Here is a 26,263-nt window from a genome sequence, read left to right as displayed (position 1 = left end):
TGATGGGAAGCTGCAGCCAGGTGGAAAGTACAGGGGAGACGAGAGCTTGTTAGGACCAACATTCTGTCCTTGGGAGGCTGGGACACCTGCCAGCCACAGACCTGTGCTTTCTGGATTTCCTTGGCATCTCAGAAACATTCAAAGGGTGGCTGAGGAAGAATCTTCACTAATTCAAAGCCAAAGCTCCTGGGTGAGCCAGGTGGCAAAGTCAGCAGGAGTTAGTGGGTGGCTCCAGGAGCAGGTCACATTTGCCCTCCCCGCTGGGCACTCAGTGGAGAACCTGAGGACAAGCTGTGTCCCCACCATGGCTGAGGCTCTCAAACTGCTCTCAACCCATGGAGAGTCTCCCCTGTCGAGGAACAAGTCAGATGGCTTGCACTAGACTGATCCGCATGACCCCATCTTCATGGCTCAGAACCATGGGTTTTCCACGCTGAGAGTCAGACAGAGTGAGACCCAGGGCTCTGGAGCAGGGTCCCCTCTTGTACTTGTTTCTCCTCAGGGTGGGGCCAGAGAAAGAATGAGAGAGAACCTAGAATTCAACTCATTTGCAGCCCTCCTCCTCTTGGAGCACCCGGCTCAGTGCCCCAGAGATCTGAGCACTCATTTTCCTGCTGTCCCAGGGTCGACCAGTAGACCCATAGAGGCAGGTTACCAGTTCTTTCTGGGAGCTGAAAGAGGATTTGACTTAGTGTAGCTAAGCTAAGGAAAGTGGGGGACCTGGTCCCCTCCACTGTTTCTCTGTTCCTGGAGCAAGTCAGACCTGAACTTGGCTTTGCCTGTGAGGGGTTGGTCTGGTGATGCCCCTTAGTTCAGATGTTCTCCACTGGATCTAGCTTGACCTTCCCTCCCACTCCCTCCTAGGAAGCACACTATTATGAATTATGCTCTTGTCCCGACTTCACACCATATTTTCCGGACCCTGGAGGGACTTCCTCTGTGTCCAGTCCCAAGAACAGAGATCTGGACATGACCGCCAAGTCACGCTGTTCTGGAAAGAGAGCATTTCTGACTGTGGCCAAGGTCCTGCTTATCAGCAGAGCTAGGACATTGCTCCAGCCCCTGGGGTGCTGGAATGCAGGAACCTCCCATCAGAAGGGGAAAGGATGGGGAAGGGTGGGCTGCAGGCTGGCAGCTCCCTCACTAGCCCCTGCGCTGGAGTGCGGAGGGAGTGCTGGTGCTGAGTGCCGGCTGACTCTGGAGCGAGGAGCAGGAGCAAGGCTGCAGACAGCAACTTCTCAGACTGAGCAAACCCAGGATGTGCACAGATGCAGGGCCTACTCCGAGGCTCCAGGGCCCTGGGAGCTGATATCCTGCTCACAGACCAGCCTTCAACATCGCACCTGGACAAGTGGCCTATCAGATCTCTGAAGGGCCAGGGATTAGGACAGTGGTTTGTTATCTCAGAATATTCTTAGACTAGGATGGTGAGCATTTGAGGGACTGACACTGGCCACTCCTGCAGAATAAGGCCTCAAGTGGCCATGCATGGTCATCCTGGGTCCTTCGGATTCCTTGAGCACTGTCCCCCTTCCTGGAGGCTCTTCTCTCTTCCAGGTGAGAAAGGAGACACACGTGAGGATATGGGGAGTGGCTTCCCCAGCCCCACAGCAGTTCCTAACAAAGTCCCTGACTCTCTCCACCCCTCTCAGTCACCTGCATGGTTGTTTTCTCCTTCACCTGATTATTTCAAGCATCTTCCATGTGTCAAGCACCATCCTAGGCCCCAGGGACTCTACGGGGGGGAAATGGTAGCCCCTGTTCTCCTGATGCTTATATTTCAGGGAATGTAGAAAGTCCATAAACAAAACCATATTGTAACAGATAAACAACAAATGTCAATGGTAGGACACACCAGGAGACAGGAAAGCCAGGGGATATGGTGGAGAAGGAAGGAGAGAAGAGATGGGCAACTAGAGGTCACTCACTAGAGTGATCTGGAAAAGCCGCCTGCCAAAGAGGGCACTTGGCAATGCAAAGATGGGGAGGAGCCTCCAGGCAGGGGGGAAAACTAATGCAAAAGTCTGCAGGGAAGTTGCAGTTGAGGAATTTGAGGAACAGGAGCAGAAAGAGCAGTATGGCTACAGCCTGCGAGTGAAGATCTGCAGAGGAGGTGGCTGGATCCTCAGGGCCAAGGAGGTTGTGGCCTGGGTATGGATTTTATTCTAACCACAGTGGAAGTCACTTGGCTTAGTCTGTTCAAGGTGCTATAACCAAACACCATAAGCCGAGTATCTTAAAACAATGGAAAATAATTTCTCTTAGTTCTAGAGGCTGGGAAGCTAAACGAAGCTGCTGGCAAGTTCCAGTATCTGATGAGGGTCCACTTCCCTGTTTAGAAATGGCACCATCTAGCTGCATCCTCACATGGTGGAAGGGTCAAGGCAGCCCCCTGGGACCTCTTCTATAAGGACACTAGTCCCACTCATGAGGGCTCCACCTCTCAAAGGCTCACTTGCTGATACCATCACACTGGTGATTAGTTTCAACCTAGGAACTTGGGAGAGCACATTCAGACCATAGCACCATCGGGAGGACTGTGACATGATTCAACTTAAATTCACAAGATCACTCTAGATGCTCAGGTGGACACAGTACAAGAGGGATAGCAGGGTTTTCCAGACTGCGGTTCATAGCCCATAAGAGAGGACAATGGTAGTTTGGACAGGTGGTGGGGAGGTGGAGAGTGTGGACAAATTGAGGCTGTTTTCTGAGCAGAGTGGACAGGACCCACTAATGGGTAAGATGCATGTGTTCGGGGAGAGGAGTGGGGGGAGAGATCTGTGAGAGTGTGGGGAAGAGAATAATCAAGGATAGTCCTGGATCTTTGACCTGAGCACCTAGGTGGAGGAAAAGCATTTACTAGATGGAAAAATGGAACCTGGAGAGTAACAGTTTTGGTGAAGAGGTTCAAAATTCCTGTTTTAGATGTTCAGGTTGATTTTGAGATGCTCTTGATGAACTCATAAAGGCAGTTGGATAGACAAGTCTGCAGCTCAAGGCAAAAGACAATGCTAAGATATAAACTTGGGGGGTTATCCTGGCAAGGTGGCATATCCTATAATTCCAGCAACTCAAGAGGCTAAGGCAGGAAGATCACAAGTTTGAGGCCAGCCCGGGCAATTTAGCAAGATGCTGTCTCAAAATTAAAAAGAAAAAGAGCTGAGGATATAGTTCAGTGATAGAGCACCCCAGTGCCATAAAAAATAAATACATAAACTCAGGAATTAGAAAATTGGTAGTGAAATTTATGTGCTAGACAAGGTTCCTGGGGAGAGGGGATAGGTGTCAGTAGAGCAGAGTGCCCAGCCCTTCTTCCCATAGTGAGAGGTCAAGCAAGGAAGGAGATAGGGAGGTACCTGGCAACAGAGGCCAGGAGGAGTGTTCCAAGAGAGGGAACAGTCCACTGTGCCAGCTTCAGCTGGGAGGTCAAATCAGATGATCATAGAGGAGCAGCCAGTGGATTTGGCAACACGCTGGTCAACAGAGACATTGGCCATGAAAACAGTGTGGCATTTGACAGCTTGTTCCAGGTGCCAAGGAAGGAGGTGGCTGCACAGGGGTTCTCTGTTCTTGCTGGTGGCTGCACAGGGGACTTCTGTTCTTGTTGGAACAGAGGGACCAGGTTCCAGGAGAGGCAGGCAAGAGAACCAACATCATGGCAGCTCCTTCTGTTTGCTGGCCTTTCCACATGTGCCTCACAGATCTCCCACAGAGCCCCAGACGTAGTTATCATTATATCCATTATGCAAATGAAGTTCTAGGCCAGCCAGGTTGTGGGCTCAGGGCACCCAGCCGGGAATCCCAGGCCAGCTCTGTCTGACTTGCAGCCCTGATCTTCCTCCAGTAGCCCTCTCCCCTGCAATCCTGCCAGCCTGCAGCTCCCCATCTCCCCATCCTCCTTGTCCTTTGATCACTCCTGTCAGCTCCCAGCAGTCTTGGCCTCTGCCTCCCTCCTCTGGGAAAGCTCTTTTTTTCTTTGATCCCTGTGCGCCTGCCTTCAGCTGCATCTTCAGCTGGGCCCCCACGTCCTGCCCTCCCTGCTGCTGCAGGATGTTCCCATAATCTCTGCAAAAGATGGGGGCTGCATGAGCTTCCAAGAGCCTTGAGGGAACCTGGGCCTGCAGGACAGGAGTGTTACCCAGGCTCCCTGCCTGCTCTCTGGAGAAGAGGGTCTGGCCAAGCTTCGGTCCAGCTCCAGCCCAGCCCTGAGCACTGAGTCTGGAGGCAGCCAGGAGTGGGAAGCCAGAGGGCCTCTGTAGTCATCCAGATGGATCAAGGACCTCAAAGTCCTTCTTGAGAGAATGTTATAGCTGAGAAGTGGCAGGCAGAGCATTGGAGTAGGTGGGGGCTCAGGACCTCAGAGTTTCTTTTGGAGCCAAGGCAATTGCAGTGGGAAGTCGTGGTGGGAAGACACCCAGAAACAATGTGGGGTCAAGAGAGAAAAACCTGGTAGGAGCTAGGGGACCTGAGCTCTCTGCAGGCCCAATGCTACCCTGCCCTGCCCTGCCTGGTCACATCCTGTCTATCCTGCCTCATGTCCTGGTCTCTGAGATGAGGAATGTCACCCTGGATGCCAAGAGATGCCTCTGGCTCTGACTCTTGGGGTTGTGAGACCCCCATCTGCCACCAGCTACCCTGGCAGGGCTGGGTACCTGGCTCCCAACTGGAAGAGACAAGCAGAGGGGACTCAACACCCAGATACCATGGACGCCCAGCTGCACCCCGCAGTCCTGACAGGGGACTGCAGTAGTAATTAGTTCCTCACACATCCCCAGGGTTATTTTTAAGCTTCATTCTTCCACGGTTTATTTTTAAAGTAACAGTGGCACGTGCGTGGCCGGCTGCCCTTCCCAGGTGCCTGTTCCAGTTAGGACCAGGAATGAGCAGGGCAAGATGGGCCCCTTTCCCCAGGGTCCCCTCCTAAGGACCAGAGTTAACCAGCCCCTCTCTGGATGGCTCAAAGAAGGTTCCTGCTATGCAGAAACCAGGGCCCCAGCCTGGGGCAGCAGGTAGGCCCACAGCAGAAGGCCCTGGGAAGGTCCCATGTCAGACATTACATGACCTTGACCGAGTCACCTTCCCGTGGGAGCTCAGCCTCAGGGTTATACAAAATTTCATACAAGAGGAAGTGAGGGGAAAGGGGAAAATAATACAAGGGGGAGAAATGAATGACAGTAGAGGGGGTAGAGAGAGAAGAGGGGAGGGGAGGGGAGGGGAGGGGGGATAGTAGAGGATAGGAAAGGCAGCAGAACACAACAGACACTAGTATGGCAATATGTAAATCAATGGATGTGTAACTGATGTGATTCTGCAATTTGTATACGGGGTAAAAATGGGAGTTCATAACCCACTTGAATCAAAGTGTGAAATATGATATATCAAGAACTATGTAATGTTTTGAACAACCAACAATAAAAAAATTAAAAAAAAAAAAGAGATGAGCAATAGTGACACTTGCCTCACTCTTTGTCAAAACACTCAAGAGTGAACCACAAACGGAAATCGTGCGCAAGCATAGGGAACATGATTAACTCCCATAGACCAGGCTGCCTCCCACTCTCCCACGAGACCCCTCCCAGGCTCATCTTCTTCCCTGGAAGAGTGACTCCCCCATCTGTGAGAGCTCCTCTGCTCTCATTCATCCCTCCCCACCTACCCAGAGACCTGCCTTCGCATTTCCCTACTGGCCAAACTCACACAGAAACAGTCAGGGACAGTACTGGGGAGAGCCCAGCTCTGCCATGTGCTTACTGTGTGACCTTGAACAAGTACTTGACCTCTCTGTGGCTCAGTTCCTACGTCTTTAAATGGGGATAATAATAGTCCCTACTGAATAGGGTTGTTTGAGGATTAAACGAGGTGCATATATCAGCTTGCTCAGAGCGGTGCCTGGCACGTAGTAAGCGCTGTGTAAATGTTAGCGAGTATTGTTTTGAATTGGGGAGGAGGACCAGTGACAGAGGCATTTAATCATTTGAATAAAGTCAAGTGCAGAGAAAGCCAGCCTGCCTGGATTCTACATTGCCGGTGGGGCTGGGAGGAGGAGGGGAGGCAGACAGTACTGTAAGCAGTGACTAGAGAGGGCTGGTCCTGGGGAGGCCGCCTGGGACCCAGGGAGGCTGCCTGGGTCTCTGGAGAGGTTGCTGAGCTTGGAGCTCTTGGCACCATAAAACACAAGCTAAGGACACCAATGCATAAATGGGCAGCCTCTATAGGCCACAGGAGCCGGGAAGTCACTCTCCTGTTTGACCCTGGCTGGGCCCACCTGTTGTCTGACTTTGGCCGGTGAGAAGCAGTGTGGCTGAAGAGCTGGGAAGGCAAGTGGCCTGTCAGAGGCCATTGGGAAGGGGAGGGGTGTCTGCCTCCCGGTCTCTGTATGAAGGGCAGCATCCCCAAAGATGCCGACCAGGAATGGCTGAAACCTTGGTCACTTGATTCTGCATAAAGAACATTTCCAACAGGGCCCAGGGTTGAGTGAACCGTGGTTTCACAGACAGTGATGGAATCTTAATCTCTGAGAAGAGTCTGCATCCCCTTGGGCTGGAGGAGGGCAGAGGGACCCAGAACTCTCAGGGCCCAAAACTTGCAGGAAGAGTGGGGACCCAGGGGCCAGGTTCTGTGAGGGGCCCTCACTCCCTCATTGCAGTACAGGCTTTTCTGCTTCCTGGGGCTGTGTACTCTACAGCCCAGCAGGTTCTTGCCTTCTGCCTTGGATGGTAGACTGAGCTCTGCCAGGAGTCTTCGGAGAAGCGGGAAGGATGTTGGAGTATGTGTGCATGCATGTGTGTCAGGAAGAGAGAGAAGGAGAGAGAGAGGGAAAGAGAGAGAGAGAATGCAGCTGCCCATGTGTGTCGGAGGTGGGACCCCATGTCTACAGGCTTGCTCAAAGGAGTCAAGGTCCCAGCAGCTGCCTCAAGTCTGAAGTCCCTGTTGCCTGGAGTCCCTCTCCTCCTGGGCACAATGCCAACCTTCACCATCTGAGCTCCTGAGCCCTGGGGAGGGTGCTGAGCCTAAGAAAAGCCTTCCTTCACATCTCCTGGCATCTGCTCCCAAACTCCCTGCCAGGCCAGAGCTGTCTGGGCCACTAGCCATGACCAGGAAGGAGAGTGAAGAGCAGGTGATGGAGATGGGGCCACCATGCTCCAAGGCCTCCCCACCTCACCCGAGCCATCCATCAAGACCAGTTTCACACATCTGCAAGGCTTCCACTATGGGCACAGGGCAAGGCGGGCCAGCAGGAGAGAGACCCACCTCCAAGTTCAACCCAGGGCCAGGCAGAGTGACAAGCACAGAAGGTGTCCTTCTCCCAGCTAGGGGACAGGGAAAAGTGTGCCAGACAAGGCAGACCCAGACCTGTCCACAGAGGGCAGAGGAGAAGCAGAAGGGAACTCCGGGCAACAGCAAGCCCGTGAGCAAGTGCTCAGAGAAGCTGGCATGGAGTGGGAAGCTCTTGGAACAGCAGGAGCTGGAGTGTTGGGGGCGTTGGGAAGGAGCAGGCCAAGCTGGGGTGGGTTGGGTTGCAGATGAACAGCCTGTGTGCTGGACCAGGCCCCCTCCCCACAACTGATTGTGGGGAACTAAAGTTTCTGAGTGATGAGTGGCAGCTCAGCACTATGCTGGAAAACCATACAGATATGGTAATAACAGCCCCTGCTTCTTGAGCCCCCACATACCAAATCTTGTTTTAGGCACTTTCCATACTACATTTCTTACCCCAAGGTCATCCAGCTACCTGGAAGAGGTGGGACCAGGGAGGTGGTATGGGTGGTAGGAGAAGCAGCAGGTCTGGTATTAGGAGACCCAGACCCAGCTCTGGAGCTGCATCTGTGAGTGAGATATTGACTTGCCAGACTTCGTGTCCCCAAGTATTGAATGGATATCACCTCTGCCAGTGTGCTGCACAGGGCCACCATGCCCCTGACCACTGTAGAGTGCTGCCCATGTGGGTCTCCTAGAACCCAACCAGGGCCCTCCTGCTACACAGCTCACCATGTGGGGTTTGCTGGGATGCAGAGCATAGAGCTGGGCCCTCCATCTGGCATGGCTGGGGCCTCGCCAGGGCACAGTGCCCCTTTGGACCAGAACAAATAAGAGGACTTATAAAAGGAAACAACACCACTTAGCCAGTGTCAAAGGTCAGCAGCCAGAAGCACAGGCTTCTCCTTCCCAGTCTCTCCGGCTGCATTACTCCTGTCTCTGCTTTGCTCGATCGCTCTCTGGCTTTCCTTCCTCTGTAACTCTGACTTGCATGTGACTGTGACTCAGAGTGACAGAACCTGAGTGGCTCAGGCGAGCCAGCAGTTTGGGTTCTCTTGGGTCAAGTGTCCCATGCTAGTCCAATCCACTGTGATCTGGGCCAGGATGACAAGGTACAGGGTGACTTGTCCACTGTCTTTGGTCCACTGTGGCTTGGACAAGGAAGAGGCTACCTATGCCCGCCCTTGATGTATTGCAGTAAGAAGGACCAATCCAAAGAGGTAGGCAGGGCCAGGCATACCTCACATGTGCCCATCGACAGCCTCCTTGGAGCCCTGGCACCTGCCCTCCGGCTTTCTCTCTTCTCCTGTGCTTTCTGACTCAGGGCCATACTGAAGCCTTCTGGTGGTCTCCAAAGAGAGGCTTCAGGGGCTGCTCTCTGGACAGAAGGGACTGGCCATCCAACCACTGGGTCCATCAGCTGGCAGAGAACAGGAATGAAGCTGAGAAGAAAAGGTTTTTGGCCAGAATAGCATCCTCCATCCTCAAATGGAGTGTGCCAAGACTGTAAGACCAGGTCCTGCCCTGAGGGGGTTATGGTAGTGGGGTGTGGGGGTATTTTGCATACTTCCCTTCCTCGTTACACCCATCATCTGTATTCTCACTGGCAGCCCCAGACTTAGCTGGCATGGGGGGAAGTCCAGAGGTGAGAAACGCCCACCATGCTAGGGGCCAGCTGGCCCCCCACACTGCACATGCAGATTGGACTAGAAGGATCGTTGCTCATGGAGACTTTGCTGTGATGCTATGTCGGCCAACGTCGCCAAGAAAGGCCAAGTGTGTGGCGGAGAAGGATGCTGTGTGGGCAGTTGGCAGAAGGGGACGCTCAGGGACCTAGAGTAGGAGGAAGGCTTCCTAAGAGAAGGTGATGGAGGGAGGGAGGCGCACACAGTAGCCAGTGCAGGAGAGCTGCTGAGGTTCCAACGCGGAAGGGAGGTCTTGGCCATAATTCTGTAAATCTAAAACTGTTCCAAAATCAAGTGGATTTTGTACAAATAGTAAATGGTGAATCCAACCAAACAAACAACACGGAAGGAAGGGGGAAAGAGAGTATGGCCTCAGACATTGAACTTGATCCAATTTGTAGTTACATCCAGGGCCCAGAGGCTTTGACACACCAACCAGGTGTTCACATTGACCCTAAATGATGTCCAGGGCCATCTCTGGAGGCTGCTGGGAGCAGAGCATGCCAGGCTCCCAGCCACAGAGGCTGGCACATCTGTGCACCTGTTTTCACCGTGCTGGTTTCCAGTCCCATCTTCACCTAGTGCCACCCACCTCCAGCTCCCACATAGATTCAGCACATCCGGGGGCAAATCTCCACTTTGGGGCTTCTCCCACCTGCCAGCCAGCTGGTGTCTGTTCCCAAAAGGCCAGTCCCAGCTATTCGGTCTCAGCCCTTAGCCTAGCACCTGGCACAAAGTGGTAGGTGCTTAGGAAATGTTGGCTCTATTTATTAATTAAGACAAGCTCAGAAGGAACAAAGTCATGTTTGTCTCACTGACTTTCCAGCGGGTACACTTGGACAATCATGCATTACAGATTGTCCAAAACCTGAGCCCTTCAGCTCCAGGGGTCCCTACTCTCTGCTCAGCCTCCCTGGGCACCATAACCCTCTCTGCCAGAGCTGGCTGTCTTCTTCCAGGGCCAGCCATGAAATCCCTGACAGCCTGTGGCAGCCTCAGCCTGCCACCTCCTGCCATCTGGCTCAGACCAGTGAAGGAGTCCCAGTGCACTCTCAGGCCCTGCCACTGTAGGAAGGGCCTGGGGGAATGGAAGTGGAAAGCACTCACCCACCCCATGTCACCCCTTTCCCAGGACAGCCTTAAGAGCAGTGATTCTTGAAGGTCATGCTCAGATGAGCCTGATCCCTGACCTCAGTCCAGAGGCCCAGGAGGCCACTGAGATGAAAAAGAAAGAGAACAGGACTTGGCCTAGGAAGGCCTGGTTCTGCCATATGCCTGTGTGGCCTTGTCTGTGTTATTCAGCCCTTCAGCTCAGTCCCTATCGCTGGAAACCCAGGACCCCCCGCTTCCAGAATTCAGCAGCTCTCTGCTGACGTTGGTAGGGTTGTCCATGATGACAGGCCCAAACAAGGACTTGTACTCAGCCATTCACCAGCCATGTGGGCTTGAGTGAGTTATGAAAGCTAACTGTGCCTCAGTTTTCTCATCTGTAAAGTGGAGATAATGCCTCTGTCATAAAATTTCCGTGAAGATTAAATCATGTGTAAAGCACTTAGCACGGTGCCTGACAGACACTGAGGCACCAAGCATTTATTGACACATGCTTGATAACCATGAGCTTTCCTACCGTTACTACTGCCACCACCACCACTACTGCTACTGTATGCCAGGTATTGAGCAGCTGAGAAGTAGAAGCCAACCCCACCCACAGAAGGCTCAGAGGCCAGAAAGACCAACAGGAGACCAAACTCAGACGCATCAGTCACTGAAGAAGCAAAAGGAAGCAGAAACTCAAGGCCCCAGGAGACAGGGTCCAGGATCAGAAGGAGGGGCTGGGCAAGCAATAGGGAAAACTGAGGCCAACAAGATTGTCCAAGTGCCCTGGCCAGCCTTGGCCCTGGGCGCCTCAGGCAGTGTGGGGAGGTTGTCTTGAGATGGATCAAGGGGTCGGTTTTGAAGCTAAAACTCCAGCTGCCCCTCTGCTTCAGCTGGGGGAAGGTTGATCAGACCCTCCCAAGGCCTTCACTGACTCCATGGCATCTCATCAATGCCAACCAGAACCATGGTCTAATGTGCACCCAAAGGCCCAGTGCATTGCTTGAGCATCTGACAGGCCCAGGGGCCCTTGACTGACCCTCCCACTGACTCTGCTTCTCTCTCCACTGTTGGTAGGGGACAGATGGCAGCACCCATGACGGCCCAGAATCCTAGAATGCTGATGGGCCCCGAGGACATCTCCTCCAACCTCTTCAAGACCAGGAGCGGGGCAGGGGTTTGCCTGTGACACTCACACAGTGGCACAGCTGGAACCCGACCGCAGGTCTTCTGACTTCCATCCCAGGGCTAAGGGTCCTAGAGCAGCCAAGAACAGAGGAAGGGGGACTGTCTTTGCATTTCAAGTTAACTTTCAGTATTTGTGGCCTGAGATTAAAAAAAAAAAAAAAAATGTCTTTCTGAGACTCAATTTTCCACATCCATAGAACAGGGTAAAAATAATACCTCCTGTGTAGGCCTTCCGTGCAAACTTCAACAGTGGAATGTATAGAAACTGCTTTGTAAGTGATGGAGGCTGGTGTGGAGGAAATACGAGGAACGATTACTACTCTACTTGGAGCACAGTACATAGGAAAGACTCAAAAATGTCAGCAAGATGAATGGATGAATGTTTGAAGGATGATGAGTAATGATCAAAGGGCCTCAGGAACACTGATTTATTTAGGTGGGTGAGCTCAGGGAAGGCTTCCCAGAGGGGGTGGCTTTTGAGGTGGGTTTTGATGGAGGAATAGGAGTGTGTCAGGTAGGAAAAGAACATAAGTATCCATAATGTGGAAATGGGTCCTCCCAAGAGCTATGAGGACCAATCCCACAGACAGGTTTGGGCTCTTGGCCTTCCTCAAAACTCACCCCTCTCCCATGTGCATGGGACATGGAGGAGCTAACAATTTATTAAATACTAAATATAACTTTCCAGAGAGACCTTGGGGAACTTTTAATCTAATATCCCATCTATAGGTAAGAGAACCTGGCCAACTAGGGCCTGAGGCTGAATCTGGCCCACTGTTTATTTTTCTAATAAAGTTTTATTAGAATAAGGCCATGTGCATTTGTTTTCATAGCCTCTATGGCTGCTTCCTTGATCCAGTGGCAAAGTTGAGTAGTTGTGAGACACTATCATATGGCCTGGGAAACCCAAAACATTTACTGTCAGGCCCTTTATTTAAAATGGTTTGCTGACCTCTGTCCTACATCAAGACAGAGGCAAAGTGAGGATGGGCACACACAGGGCATCTTGACTCCCAGTTGGGTTCTCTTCAACTCCTGTGCACCATCACCTCTCTGTGACCCAACCCTCCCCCATAACTCTGCCCAAATGGTGAGATTTCAGGCGTCCAGGCTCTGGACCCCTACCTGGGCTGTCCACTGTGGCAAGTCCACTTTATATTGGGTTGTAGAGTTCCTTCTCAATGTCAGGCTGTCCCTGGCAGATTTATTTAATTAAAACTGCACTACATCAAATCTGAATTTGTTGTTCTGAACTCAAAGATACCCTGCCCAGGGCTGGGGCTGGGGCTCAACCGTAGCGCACTTGCCTGGCATGTATGAGGCGCATATAAATAAATAAATAAATAAATATCAACAACTAAAAAAAAAAAAAAATACCATGTACAACTGGTCATAAGGACACACAAAACACAGGTCTGGGCCGTGACACCATGCCCTAGGGCAGATCCCAAAGGCCCAAGGTCAGCATCCTTCCCAGGATCCTGCCCTGCAGTGTGTTCCTGCCCACTTCCCTCTGGGGCCTCGCATTCCATTCATCCTCCCTGTTTCCATCCCATTCAAACATCAGGTCTGTCTTGGATGCCCACCTCCCCCTAATTCAATAAATCAGCAGAGATTTATCAAGCACAGGCTCTAAGCCAAGCACTCTTCTATGTGTGGGGGACATACCAGTGAACAAAAGAGACAAAAAAATTCCACCCGTAGAGCAGGGAGTTTCACCCATAAACACAAGGGCATCCCAAACACTGGTTTTTGTTTTGGGGTTTGGGGTTTTGTTTGTTTTTTGTGGGTTGGGGTTTTGTTTTGGTTTTTTGGTATCGCAGATAGAATCCAGGGACACTTTACTACTGAGCTACATCCCCAGTCCTTTTTATTTTTATTTGAAAACAGGGTTTCACGAATTTCCTGAGGCTAGCCTTGGACTTGTGATCCTCCTGCCTCAGCCTCCCAAGTCACTGGGATGACAGGCCTGTGCCACCACATCAGCAGGTGTCCCCCACACTGTGTGCTCTCTCTCCCCTCTCTTCCCTTCCTCTTTTCTCTCTTTACCTTTCCCCACCCGCCCCCCACTCTCTCCTCCTGAACTCTTGAATTCTCTACTTCTGTCTAGCTCACACCCAGGCCCTTGACAACTGGGCCATGCCAAGTTTCCCCTAATGAATCCTCCTGCCCCCATTTCCCAATGTCGCCCCTGCCCCCACCCAGGGGTGCCATGTCATTCATCTCAGCACCTCTTTGAGCACCTACTTCCCTTACTCGGGAGCTGTCAATGGCTCCCCATTGCCTTCCAGGTAAGATTTCTACCCTGAACCTGCCTTTCAAAGATCCTCAAATTTGAGCCCTCTCCCTCCTCAATGACCTTCATTTTTCAACAGAACTTCTTGCTCCAGCAGGAAGATTTGTATTGTTGTTAGGTTTATAATATTCATCATCTTCTATTTATAAAAGTAATAAAATTTTTGCAAAACATAGAAAGTATAAAAAGAAAATTAAAATTAATCATGAGCCCATTATTCAGGATAAACTCCAAGAGCTTTTAGTATATTTCCTCCTAGCTCCTTCTGCTGCGGGTATGCATGTATACATACATTTTTTATATGCATATAGTTAGTATGGGGTCCCACCATACAGAAAGGGTTGTGCCTCCCATCTTTAACGTGATATGAGGTTTTCTATGTAATTAAGAGACTCCTCAGGAACAGCACTTTAATGGCTGCACAATATTCTGCCCCATAAATATACCTTAATATGTTTAACCAAACCCTATTGGTGAACATTTGGACTGTTTACAATTTTTCACAATGAAAATGCTGCTATAAACATCCTTGTTCATAAATCTCTGTTCCCATCTCTGGTTTTTTTCCCAGCAGAGATTCCTAGAAGTGGCACTGCAGGGTCCCCTGATAGATGCATTTGTAAGGCTCTCGCGCACCAGGAAGCTGCCGTTCTGAGATCCTGCAGGTCCCCCCAGCCCGACATATGAAAACACCTCCGCCTGTTTTCTCTGCCCCTACCAATAGGTGTCCAGTTCGCAGCAGTTTCCCTGTCAGTCCTGCATCTCCCATCAGCCCCTTGGAGCTCAGGGAAAATGCACCCTCCTCCATGAAGCCCTCCTGACACCCTGAAGTTCTTCACCTCCAACCCTCCTCTGTTCATCTCAGACCCCACCTAAAAACTGATCAACTTTGCCACACATTTGAATAATACGGGCAGTGCTAACCTGGGCTTTAGATGGGTCTTTGAAGTTTTCAAAGTGCTTCCACTGAAAGGGTTCATGTGATTTACTCCCAGATGGGAAATGTTTTGAGGTCACCTTGGTTTGATCATCTGGTCTACTTCTCCTGGCCACATCACTGGCCTTGAGTCTAGCCTAACCTCAAACTAGCCTTGAGTTCATGGACATTTTAAACCCAGCCTTTCCTATTCCTTGGCCTAGTAGAACAGATTATAGAAGGCTCTCCTTCACAGCATGGGTCAGTCAAAGAGAACAAAGGTCCTGCAACCCAGTCTTTGCTCATCACCAACTTGCTGTGACCAGGGGCTGGTCCCTGTTCCTCTCTGAGCTTGGTTTACCTATCTATAAAATGGGCAAGTTGAACTGTACCGTCTCCATACTCCACCACTGATCGCTGCTGAGATCCCTGTGGCAGGCACCCAAAGCAGCTCTGGGTGCCTCTGAGGTCCCTGCACAAAGCCGGCCTCTGGGACAGGCCCGAGGGAGCTGGCCCAGGAGGCAGGCCTGGCTCCAGGCCAGACTGTGTCTGCAAACACTGACCTTGGCTGCTGCAGGGATTTTCCATGACACCAGCACCCTCCCTCTCAGCTTCCCCCACTCCACGTGGGCCCAGGGAAGGTGGGGGCTGGGGGCCTTGAGACTGTCCTACACCAGAGGGCCCCCAATCAGTAAGGGGGCACCTGCGGATGGGAGAGAGCTAAGGAGAGAGAGAATGGAATCCGGGAGGAAGGAAGGGGCAGGGACAGACAAGCTGGTTCGGAGTGGGGGGAAGAGCCACGAGAGGAGATGGGAAGAGAGGCCTTGGGAAGGGGCAGGGCTGAGCGAGGGGATGGGTGCTGGGCTTCAGAGCTGTCCTTCCTGGGAGCTCTGGCCTGGAGGGCGACAAACTCCAGACCCAGTTCTGTACGCTGGTCCCCACCCCCACCCCCACCCCAACTCACGAGGCTCTGTGGTTTCCCAAGCCCAGCTCTGGGTTTGGCCAGGCCATGGGGGAGGGGGGGGTCCTTCTAAGGCCTTAAAGTTGAAGGGGACAGGGTACCAAAGCAAGAGCAGGAACTATGAGTCACCAAAGGACCTCCTGCTGATGGCCACCTCCCCTCCCACTCTGGGTGTCTGCCGGGAGATTTACTCTCTGCAATTTCAGACTGCAAAGTCCTCCAAAACCTTGGCCTTTGGGGTTGAACAATATTTCCTTAGCAACTGCCCCCTACAGGCCCTGTGTGGAACTCCAAGGGGACTTGCAGCACTGGGAGAAAGATTCCAGCAGTTCCTGAACCAGATCTTCCAAGAGGGAGGGAGAGCACCTGCACTCCCCCCTACCAATGCCCCAGACCAGCAGCCCTGCCCTCTGCCTCCAAGAGGCCTGAGCTCCTGTGCCCGATGCCTTCCCTCACCCCCTTTAGCACACCAATCAGGCTACCTAGGAGCCCCCAGTCCCACCTCCCAGCTCCACACTGATGCCATCTCCAGACTAAAGGCAGCTCTGCTCCATGCCTCTGTCCCTGAGGAGGCAGAGCACTCGAAGGCCCTTCCCAGGTGACACTCAGCTCAGGCCTGGCTGCCCTCTGCCCCACCGCAGATGAGCCCAACCCTCCTCTCCTCCCTGGAGCCCCCGCTCCTTGCTGGCTGCCCCACAGGGCCCAGGCAGCACCCCAAAGCTAGGCCCTTCCCCCATTTCCAGCATCAGTCCAGAATTCAAAGCCTTTGGGTGTCTTGGGCCATAGGTCACCTCATCCATCTTCCCTCAGGACAAACATTAGCCCAGCCAGGGCCATATTTACATTAGATAACTAGGTCTGCAGGGAGAGAGGATATGGCCAGGCACCGCCAAGCACTGTGTTTCTAATCCACCCCGAGATGGAGATCAGAGGACCTCAAAGTCAGAAACGGGAAGAAGGACCCTACAGGCTCTGGATGTGAAGGAAGAGTGTTTCCCAAACTGTGCTCCAAAGAATGCTTGTTCAGCAATATGCACTGTGAGGAAAATTGTCCATGATCAAATAAGTAGGAAACTTAGCAGCTTCCCCTGGCTTCCACTGGCCTTGCACATTAACACATGGCTGGCACTGACACAGCCTACACTTAAATCAAATGACAAATCCTCTTTAATCCGGCATTTCCCCAATTTAATTTAACCAAGCAACCCTTTTCTCAACCAACAGTTATTAACATCCCATGGAACTGATATCTCAGAGAATTATCCTTGGGAAAGACTGATCGTGGGTTGTTGATGTTATTAATAATTAATATCTATGGATCCCAATGCCCTAAGCATTTTAAGTCTGCTTAAATCCCCCCAGGAACTCTATGAGGTACATATATTATTATGGCCATTTTATAAGTGGGAAAACTGAGGCACAGAGAATTAAGAAACTTGGCCAAGGTTAAAAAGCTATTTAGCTTCAAAGCCTGGGCTCTTAACTACCTTACCAAACTATGGAGATCCCCTCCTTATTTTCAGTATTTCAAACATATAACAATTAATTAAGTCAGTCAGTCTCATGGAATCATTATTATTATCCCATGCCAATCAGATGTTCTATAAGCAGATGTGTTCTTAATTAATTTTGATGGAGAAATACATTATGGCTTTAATAATCATGTATTCAGTGTCTGCTCTACGTAGTATCAACACCGTACTGATTAACACATGGTACTTCATTAATGAAACTTTTTCAAAATCTTGGCTCTATAAATGGGTAGGGGAACAGAGAAGATAATACACTGATACCATGAGAGAAGGTGGGAGCCTCCTCTCTGCCCATGACACTGAGATGAGGGGAACTGAGGCCCAGAGAGGGGAAGGCACTGGCCAAGACACGAAGTTAGTCAGGGGCAGTGAGACACACAGTCCTTGCCTCCCAGCCCCAGGCGCTTTCCTCCACCCAAGGCTGCAGGTGGCAGCCTGGGCTTGTGACCAGCTAGGCCAGAGGCAGGAGGTCAGGCCAGCAGGCCAGCAGGCATCTGAGGCCAGTGGGGAGCAGGCAGCCCAGCCCTGCCCAGCCAAGGCCGTTGCCAAGGGCTCAGAGTGGCTAGTTGTGCTCTGACTAGGAAACAGGCCACAGAGCGAGAAGGATCAGCGGGGGAGGGGGGGGGTAGATGCACCCCTTCAGGCTCTGCATGACCCCAGAAGATGGTGACAGCCAGTGTCTGAGCTCCTTGCTGATGCCAGGAGGAAAAGAAAAGAACAGCCACCTGGAGTTCCCGTCCTATCTCTTAGTTTCTCGCCACCCTCAAATATTTATACTAATAATAAGTTCTCATACCCAGATATATAATTAATTTTTATGTCCAGTCACCTGGCTTCCTCAAGGCAATTTCTATTTCTCCAGCCAGGTTCCAGAGCCATCTCTTAGCTAAGCTGCTCCCAAGTTGGAGTTGCTGGCCCTAGTTGAATGAACTGACTCTGGTTACCCATGAGCCAGAGATCAGGGAAAAAAAATATTGGTTTTGGAATCAAGTATCCTGGGTTATAGTCCTGGCTCTATCATTTACCAGCTGTGTGAGCTTGGGCAAGTAGCTTTCTCTCTCTGGTCTTTGATTTCCTCATCTGTATAATATAAGGACTGAACTAAATATCACTCAGAGCCTGTCTGGCTCTGAGAACCTTTAAATCTATGGTGGGTTCAAGGAAGGGAGACAGAGTGAGGGAATGGGAGACAGCCGGGTGAGGACTCAGAGAGGCAGCAGCAAGTGTCTCGTGGTCAATCCTGACTGCCCAGCCCAGGAGGTACTGTGAGAGAGGATGCCCCAGAGGGACAGCAGAGCCCCTCAGCCAGGGCTGGGCAAGGAGGAGATGGGTAACACCTCTTACCCCCTCCCTCGCAAGGCCAAGCCTGACGTGGGCAGGGACCAGGCCGGAGGCCGACCTTCTGGCAACAGATGGGGCTTGCCAAACTCCCAGCTACTTCCCAGAAGTCCGGTGCCTCCTGGGAGTGGCTCCACCCCGGCTGGCCGTCCTCCAAGCTGGGCACCCACGTCAGCAGGTCCTCCCAGATCCCCTGCCCTTTCACCCAGTGACATGGAACAGGCAAAGGGGCGGGGCATGCTCACCTGGGACCCCATACTTAGAGAGGCCTCCGTCTCCCTGGCCATCTCTCTCCCCTCCCCCTTCTGTTGCGTCCTGTTCAAGTCAGCACCTGAGGCTGAGGCTCCAAGGGTGACGCTCCTCAGTCGCCCTTCCGGTCACCCTTCCTATGGTGCCACACTGACTCCAGTGCCTGGGGGTGCACACTGAGTCAGGACAGCTGGGTGGGCTTGGCCAGCTCACAAGGCCTCTCCAGGCCTCCTGACCCCAACTGTGAAGTGGAGCTGGTCTCCACAGTGGCCTCCTAGGAGCCTCTGAGGACTAAGTTAACAATACCCCCGAGGAGTCAGATCTTCTGATTGATAAGCCCTGGCCTGCAGTGGGAAGTGATACCCTTGGGGACATCTGACCCCAAGGGGCAGGCCCACCCAGGCCAGGGCCCCCCTGGACAGGGCAGTGGCTCTGTCCTGGTAAGAGCCTTGGTCAGGCCTGCATGAGTCACTTGCTTTGAGAGTTACTAAGTTCAACAGGAGGAGGGCATGGGGGGGGGATTGTCGCTGTGAACGCTGGGCCCCATGGGAATGGGTGCTGGGCAGTAGCAGTGAAGACAGGCACTGTGAGCAAAGGTGGCAGTGAGGGGGCCGGGCAGGTGGCCACTGGGTTTCCTAAAAGGCGTTGGGCCCAGAGAAGACACAGTCTATGAACAATCGCCCAGCCAGGAGGCGGGGATGGTGTTGGTGGTAGACGGGGGTCCCCTACCCTGAGCCCACAGAGAGCCCTGCTCCCTGGACTAGCTCTCAGGCACTCTCCCCCAGGGTCCCATCACACTGGTTCCAGTGCACACTGTACAATCCCAAAGCACTTTCATACCTAGTTCCGAAGAACTTTCACGCCTAGTATCTTCTTTACTCCCAAGTGCAGCTCGAGCAGGCAGCCAGGGCGGGAATTAATAGCTTTAGTTCAACCCCTGCCCAGTATTACAAGGCAAAGAAGCCCAGAGAGGGAAAGGGATTTGCCCAAGGCCACACAGCTAGGGCCAGGCCCACATTCCCCATTCCCTGTGGAGTCTTGTCACCAGTGCTGCACCTGCCCTCTAGCCTGTGCAGTGCTGGCCTTGGGGACTTGAAGGACAGGATAAGCAGCAGCTCTGGCTCAGGACCTGCACAGCTGTCGAGGTGAGTTGTGGTCTGGCCGCTGCGGCCGAGCTGGCGGGCACAATCTGTTCTCACCCTGCTGGGCCAGGGATGGGCCAGGACCGCTGCTCAGCAGCTCCGTTGTCCAGGCCTCTGACAAAGGGGACACAGCCACTGGCTCGATGCCACAGTGGGGGTGGGGGAGCCCATTCTAAGGGCAGCCCCACACCTCACACACCCTGAGCAGCTGTTCCCAGACCTCATTGAGCTTTAAGATTCAAATGGCCCTAGGCTGGCAGAGATGCCAGCTTAACGGGAACACAGCTGCCCCCAGACCTGGTGCTGTCTTGGAAATGTGAGAGTCACCTGGCACTTCATCCGTTCTTCATCAGTGAGCCATTATTGAGCACTTGATATGGACCAGGCACTAGGCTAAGTGCGCCACATACATTATTGCACTTATTCCTCCCCAAAGCAGGTGACTCATTAGCCCCATTTTACAGATATGGAAACTAAGGCTAGAGAGGTTTCTCCCTCTCTCTCTCTCTCTCTCTCTCTCTCACACACACACACACACACACACACACACACACACACACTCCACCGTCAGGGCAGATCAGATACAAAAGCATGCATTCCCCTGCCCTGCAATTTAGACATCAAGTGTATTTTGGGTCCCCATGGGGGCAGTGTGGCTGACAATGTGGAGGTGGGAGTTAGAGAGGAACATGACAGGCCTTCCAGTGACACCCCCCACAAGGTAGTGTTTAGATGTATGTCATCCAGGGCCCTAGAGTTCAAAGCTGAACATTACCAATTCCATTCAAATAAGCAGAAATCACTTTCAGCTATGAGGAATCCAGGAGGACTGCATGGAACAAGAAGAATTTGGTTAAGATTTCTTAAGGCTTCGAAAAAAGGCAAAATTGGAAATGCTGCCAGCATTATTTTATTAGCATAATTCTATTAATAAAAGAAATCAATACCTCCATAGCTTGGTGAAAGACAGAGGTTCAGACCAGTGGACCTCATTTTACAAAAAAAAAACATAATCAGAAAGGGAGAGTAATTTGCCCAAGGTCACAGCCACTAGTGACAGGGCCTGAACTTGTGCCCAGAGTGTCTAAGTTCCCATCCAGGGTCATTTTCTGTCCAGGTAACCAGGCAATGGTTGGCTCAAAGGGAGGCTTTGCCTCTGCTTGGCTCCCGACTCTGTGAGAACTGGGGGTGGGGGTGGGGTTTACAGAGACTGCCTTGTTAGTGACAGTAACACACCCGGAAGGACACTCAGCTCCTGCTTGGCCAAGGGTAATGTCACATCCCCATGAGGGCATATCCTACTTTGGGGCCAAGACCAGGGAAGACTCCAGGCCCCAATACCAGATTGGGAGTTCAAAGACCTGGAGCACTTACTCCTCTGTCTGGGAAGGCCAAGGCAGTTGGTCTCCTTTCTCTTTCTCTGCCACTGCGGGGCCAGCAGCCCCAGAGGCCTACCACCCCCATAGCTTTGGCTGGCAGCAGGGAAATCATCGAAGGCTGGTCCCTGCCTCATTTTCCCTCGCTCCACAGTGAATCCCAGGATGTCAGAACCCATTCAGTCCAAACACCTCCCCTCATAGTCAAGGTCCAAAGAGCTCAGGGAGCATATCGGGGGTGGGGGCACTAAACTAGAACCCAGTATTCAAGTGACTCTGGTACTCACACTCCCTCAGCTGCCTCTGGACACAGTTTCTAGGAGTTCTGAGAGCCAGCTCCTTCTCCAGCTACATAAAACCACCTGGGTTTTGAAGCCAAGCAGATTCGAGGTCAGACCCAGGATGCTCTGCTTCCAAACAGTGTGATCTTGGAAGAAATTAAGGGGCCCTTCCAGTTTCTTCCTTCTTACCTGCCTTCTGAAATTGTCACAAGATGACTTGCATAGGAACGCAGATATGCCCACGGGGGTTGAAAGGCCCAGGATCTGCAGGATGGGGAGGGAAGTGGAGGAGGAGGAGGAGGCTCTCCGGAAAGGCAGCCCCACAGCCTGTGATTTCTCTCCTCTTCCCGCTCTCCCCAGGCTATGGCCACGCAGCGCCCAGCACGGATGGCGGCAAGGTGTTCTGCATGTTCTACGCGCTGCTGGGCATCCCGCTCACACTCGTCATGTTCCAGAGCCTGGGCGAGCGCATCAACACCTTCGTGAGGTACCTGCTGCACCGTGCCAAGAAGGGGCTGGGCATGCGGCGCGCCGATGTGTCCATGGCCAACATGGTGCTCATCGGCTTCTTCTCGTGCATCAGCACGCTGTGCATCGGCGCCGCCGCCTTCTCCTACTACGAGCACTGGACCTTCTTCCAGGCCTACTACTACTGCTTCATCACGCTCACCACCATCGGCTTCGGCGACTACGTGGCTCTGCAGAAGGACCAGGCGCTGCAAACGCAGCCGCAGTACGTGGCCTTCAGCTTCGTCTACATCCTCACGGGCCTCACGGTCATCGGCGCCTTCCTCAATCTCGTGGTGCTGCGCTTCATGACCATGAACGCCGAGGACGAGAAGCGCGACGCCGAGCACCGCGCGCTGCTCACACACAATGGGCAGACGGGCAGCGGACTGGGCGGCCTCAGCTGCCTGGGCGGTGGCACCGGCGGCGGCGGCGACAGCGCGCACACCACGGACACCGCCTCGTCCACGGCGGCCCCCGGGGGCAGCGGCTTCCGCAACGTGTACGCCGAGGTGCTGCACTTCCAGTCCATGTGCTCGTGCCTCTGGTACAAGAGCCGCGAGAAGCTGCAGTACTCCATCCCCATGATCATCCCGCGGGACCTGTCCACGTCCGACACGTGCGTGGAGCACAGCCACTCCTCGCCCGGAGTGGGCGGCCGCTACAGCGACACCCACTCGCACCGCTGCCTCTGCAGCGGGACGCAGCGCTCTGCCATCAGCTCGGTGTCCACAGGCCTTCACAGCCTGTCCACCTTCCGCAGCCTCATGAAGCGCAGGAGCTCCGTATGAACCCCCCCCCGCGGGGCCTGGACCACCTGCCAGCGGGGGCCGGGCCGGGGCTCCTGACCAGAAGAGCAACGGGGGAGGGGGGTCGGCCAGGAGCACCCCCACCAGCCGCCTTCGGTCCTTGGGATGCCCCCAGTCCCCCACCACCACTGTCCCCCCACCTCCCCAACTCCAACTGTGCCTGCTCGCACCAGCCGGCAGGAGACCGGGCTCTGAGGACTCCTGGAGCCCCCATCCGAGCCCAGCATATTCCAAGAAATGTGAAACTTGGGGGGGGTCTTAGAGGGAAGGCAGAAGCTAGGAGGGAGCCTCCCAACCCTTTTGGAAATCTAAGAAGCTCCCCAGTCCTCAGAGGCCCTGCTGGTACCCAGACCCCCACCTCCCCAGGGGACTTAGTGTTCCACGTTGGTTTGCATCTCTCTATTTATACCTCTGTCCTGCCGGGTCTCCCACCATCCCTTGGCTTCAAAAGCCAGGGTGTCTTTGTCCAGGTCACCCCCACTCAGTCCCACTCCTCACCCCCTCATCCCCAGCTGTGTCTCCTGGCCTCTCACTACCTTCTGTGTTGTTTTGCATGGCTTCACCTTATGGAGAAAGTGGAAACCTCAGCAGCCCCTAAAGCTAGCCCCCAGAGGGCAGGACAGAAAGAAAGAACAGGCAGGTGGCAGGAGGGGGAGAGGGGAGCAGGGGAGGAAAGGCTCTAGGGCTTTGGGCTGCGGGGCAGTGGCACGGGTGGGTAGACCTAGTGGCCTCTAGTGCACTCTCTGGGGGAAGAGGAGGACTCCAGCCTTCCACACACTGCCCTTGAAATCCAGAACAGAACACCAACTGGCCACCCCTGGCTGCTACTGCTACTCATTACCAACTCTTAAATTTGTGGAGTGGGTTTTTAGCTTCCCCAAACCCCATCTGTCTATTCATTCGTTCGAGTCTCACAAAACTCCAAATAGTTCACCAGGGCTGGAATTCTTGTCTCTATTTCATAGACGAGGACACAGGTGAAGTGTCCTGCCCAAGGTGACACAGAGAGCAAAAGGCAAAGGGGAACGAGAACCCCCTTGCCTGTCATAGCCTGAGTAATGTTCCTTCCAGCTTAGAAGCAAGGTTCCTGCCCCACACATGCAGCATCCTGTGGGCGGCCGAGGCTTAAACCAGAACTACAAGCCCCGGGCAGGGACCTTGCTGATGCTCAGCTTCTGCTACTCCTGTCCCAAGACAGGGACTCTGAAGGGGCCCTTGTCTCTGGGCTACCTGCTTACAAGCAGGAAAGTCCTTGGGACCAAGGTAAGCAGTACTAGGTCAGGAACTGCAGCTCTGGGCGGTTGGAAATTGGGCAGAGAGGCAAAGACAGCCTGTCTTTGCTGTCCTACTGGGACATCGTCCCTAGCCCCGCAGCAGCCATTGTGGGTACCTGTGTCCCAAGTAGCTACTGATAAGCTATGGCCAAAATCATGAATACTCCTCCAAGCAGGAGGCTTAGACCTCTGTGCCCTCTGCCTGCCCCACCTGCAACTCAGAGGCTCAGGTGGAGTGTGGTGGGTGGGGGCATGCCCTCTACTCTCCCCACAGCTAGAGCTGGTAGAGTAGCTGGGACCGCATCAAGGTGGAGGTGAGGGACCTCTCCTCCCACAGCTCGGCCTTCCCGTGCTGCTCCAGGGTCAGCTCCTCAACTCTGCTGAGCAAGGTCAGCCCTGGCATTCAGTGAAGGTGGAGAGAGGGGCCTGAAGGATGGTCAGCCTCAAGCTCCAACTCAGCAATGTCCTCTAGGCCCTGGGAACCCCAAGAGGGAAGAAGTCCGGCCTGTCTGTGATCCCATCTCAGTGTAGAAGACCTGGCCCTGGTGCCAAGTGGGGTGGGGCCCAGGGCCTAGAAGAGTGCCCTCTGTTTTTATGTTGGGGGTGGGGGACAGTGCTAGCTGCCTCTGTCCTATGTGTGACCCTGCCCTCGAGGGGTCAAGTCCCGTCAGACCCGAGGGAACCACAACCAAAGTTGCAGAGAGATGGTGGAGAAAGAGGCAGCAGGCCCTGGGGCAGAGCACGGCAGCCTGCTGGTCTCCAAATGGGTCTTTCCTTTCCAGGGAACTGGAAGGCCAATGTCACTTCCCCGTCTCACCCCACACACACCGCAGGCAGTCTTTCTGCTTCCCCAATGCCTTATGCCTGGGCACACTGCCACAGAATATGCAATATGTGTGGGTGACATGTCCCCACACCCACACCCCACCCGGGCAGCCCCTGAATTCCCCAGGCTGTGGCTGCCAGGCCTCCCCTTGGCTCCCCTGCCTATCTGTCTTCACACTGAGAATGGCGCCTAATAAATGCTGTCCATGGAGACCAGGGTCAGGCTCCAGCTCTTCTGTTATCACAAACCCTTACGGCAGTCAGAGGGCAGCCACCCCGTGGTCCCCAGTCCGGGTCTACAAACACACCTAACTGATCGCCTCAGGCTAATCAGACTGGTCTGCGGGCCTTGGGGAGAAGCCTAATGGGGAGCACTCCTTTCCCTTTTGGGACTTCTCAGAAGATCCAGATTTTCTTACTATCATCCTGGAACACACTATGAGAACAAGAGCTTAGACATCTCCCCATCCTTGTACATCAGTAAACTGAGGCTCATAGAAGGGCAGGTCATTTGTCCTAAGTCATACAACCATGAGTGGCAACCTAGGAGAACTGAGAATCCTCACTCCCATGTCCCTCTCCTCACACAGCCTGCAGTGTCCAGCCTGGCTGGACATACCCCAGCTACACTGTCAGCTAGGAGTGACATGCCGTTCTCTTTCAGTGGACTCCCTGCCTCAATGACCTGATTGACACAAAAATGTCTCTTTCAAAGAAGACATATCACAAACACCTTTCTTCAGGGTACATCTTTTCTCTGGATCTAGAGGTTACACCTCAGATTTAGGTTTGGGCCTCAGAGCTCAGAACAGACCCAGGGAGCAGACCCACCCTGGCCAGCTGGTGCCAGCAACCAGAGTTAGCTAACCAGTGGCTTCCAAATTTCAAGGAGCACAATCCACAGTAACATCTAACACCACAGTCTACATACCTATCCAGCCCCCTATCTAGCTTTCATAAAATAATATTTGCCAGGCATGGTGGCATATGTGTGTAATCCCTGAAGCTCAGAAGGCTGAGGCAGGAGGATTGCTGGTTCAAAGCCAGCCTCAGCAGCAGCAAGGTGCTAAACAACTCAGTGAGACCCTGTCTCTAAATAAAATACAAAAAAAAAAAAAAAATAGGGCAGTGGGTGGGGTGGGTGGTTCAGTGGTGGAGTGTCCCTGAGTTCAATCCCCGGTACAAAAAATACATATAAATAAATATGTAAATCCTATTCTATTGCATGTTATAAAATGCTGGTCATCACCCACTCAAGTGACTTATCCATCTGCTAGTGGTTTTGCTATGTGCAAACTGAAGTATACTTGAGAAATAAGGGGATGAAATAGGGACACTTTCTCCAAATCCTCCCTCTTTCACACATAGGACAACTGACAGACAAGAGAAGGACCTATTTAAGGGGTTCAGGATTCAAGCAGAAACAGGTGGCACCTGTACCCTCTGCAGAGGCAGGACACGAGGAGCTTCCCCGTGATGGTGCTCCTGCCTGCTCCCTGCTGCCATAGGCAGTCTTCTAGCACATGCTC

At 53.1% G+C, this 26,263-nt stretch overlaps 1 protein-coding gene across 1 annotated transcript in view; it reads left to right on the top strand.

Annotated features, from left to right (window-relative positions):
• Kcnk3 (potassium two pore domain channel subfamily K member 3) overlaps window positions 1–24,952 on the top strand; it is a 41,247-nt gene extending 16,295 nt beyond the window's left edge. The window contains exon 3 of the mRNA XM_015479418.1: window positions 21,680–24,952. Within this exon, the coding sequence (XP_015334904.1) occupies window positions 21,680–22,617 (938 nt within the window). The 3' untranslated portion in view covers window positions 22,618–24,952. The remainder of the gene's footprint in view (window positions 1–21,679) is intronic.
• Window positions 24,953–26,263: the final 1,311 nt, after the last annotated feature.

The sequence above is a fragment of the Marmota marmota genome, unplaced genomic scaffold (assembly GCF_001458135.2).
Source record: "Marmota marmota marmota unplaced genomic scaffold, marMar, whole genome shotgun sequence".
Classification (NCBI taxonomy): Eukaryota; Metazoa; Chordata; class Mammalia; order Rodentia; family Sciuridae; genus Marmota; species Marmota marmota.
This window is presented reverse-complemented; position numbering and strand designations above follow the sequence as displayed.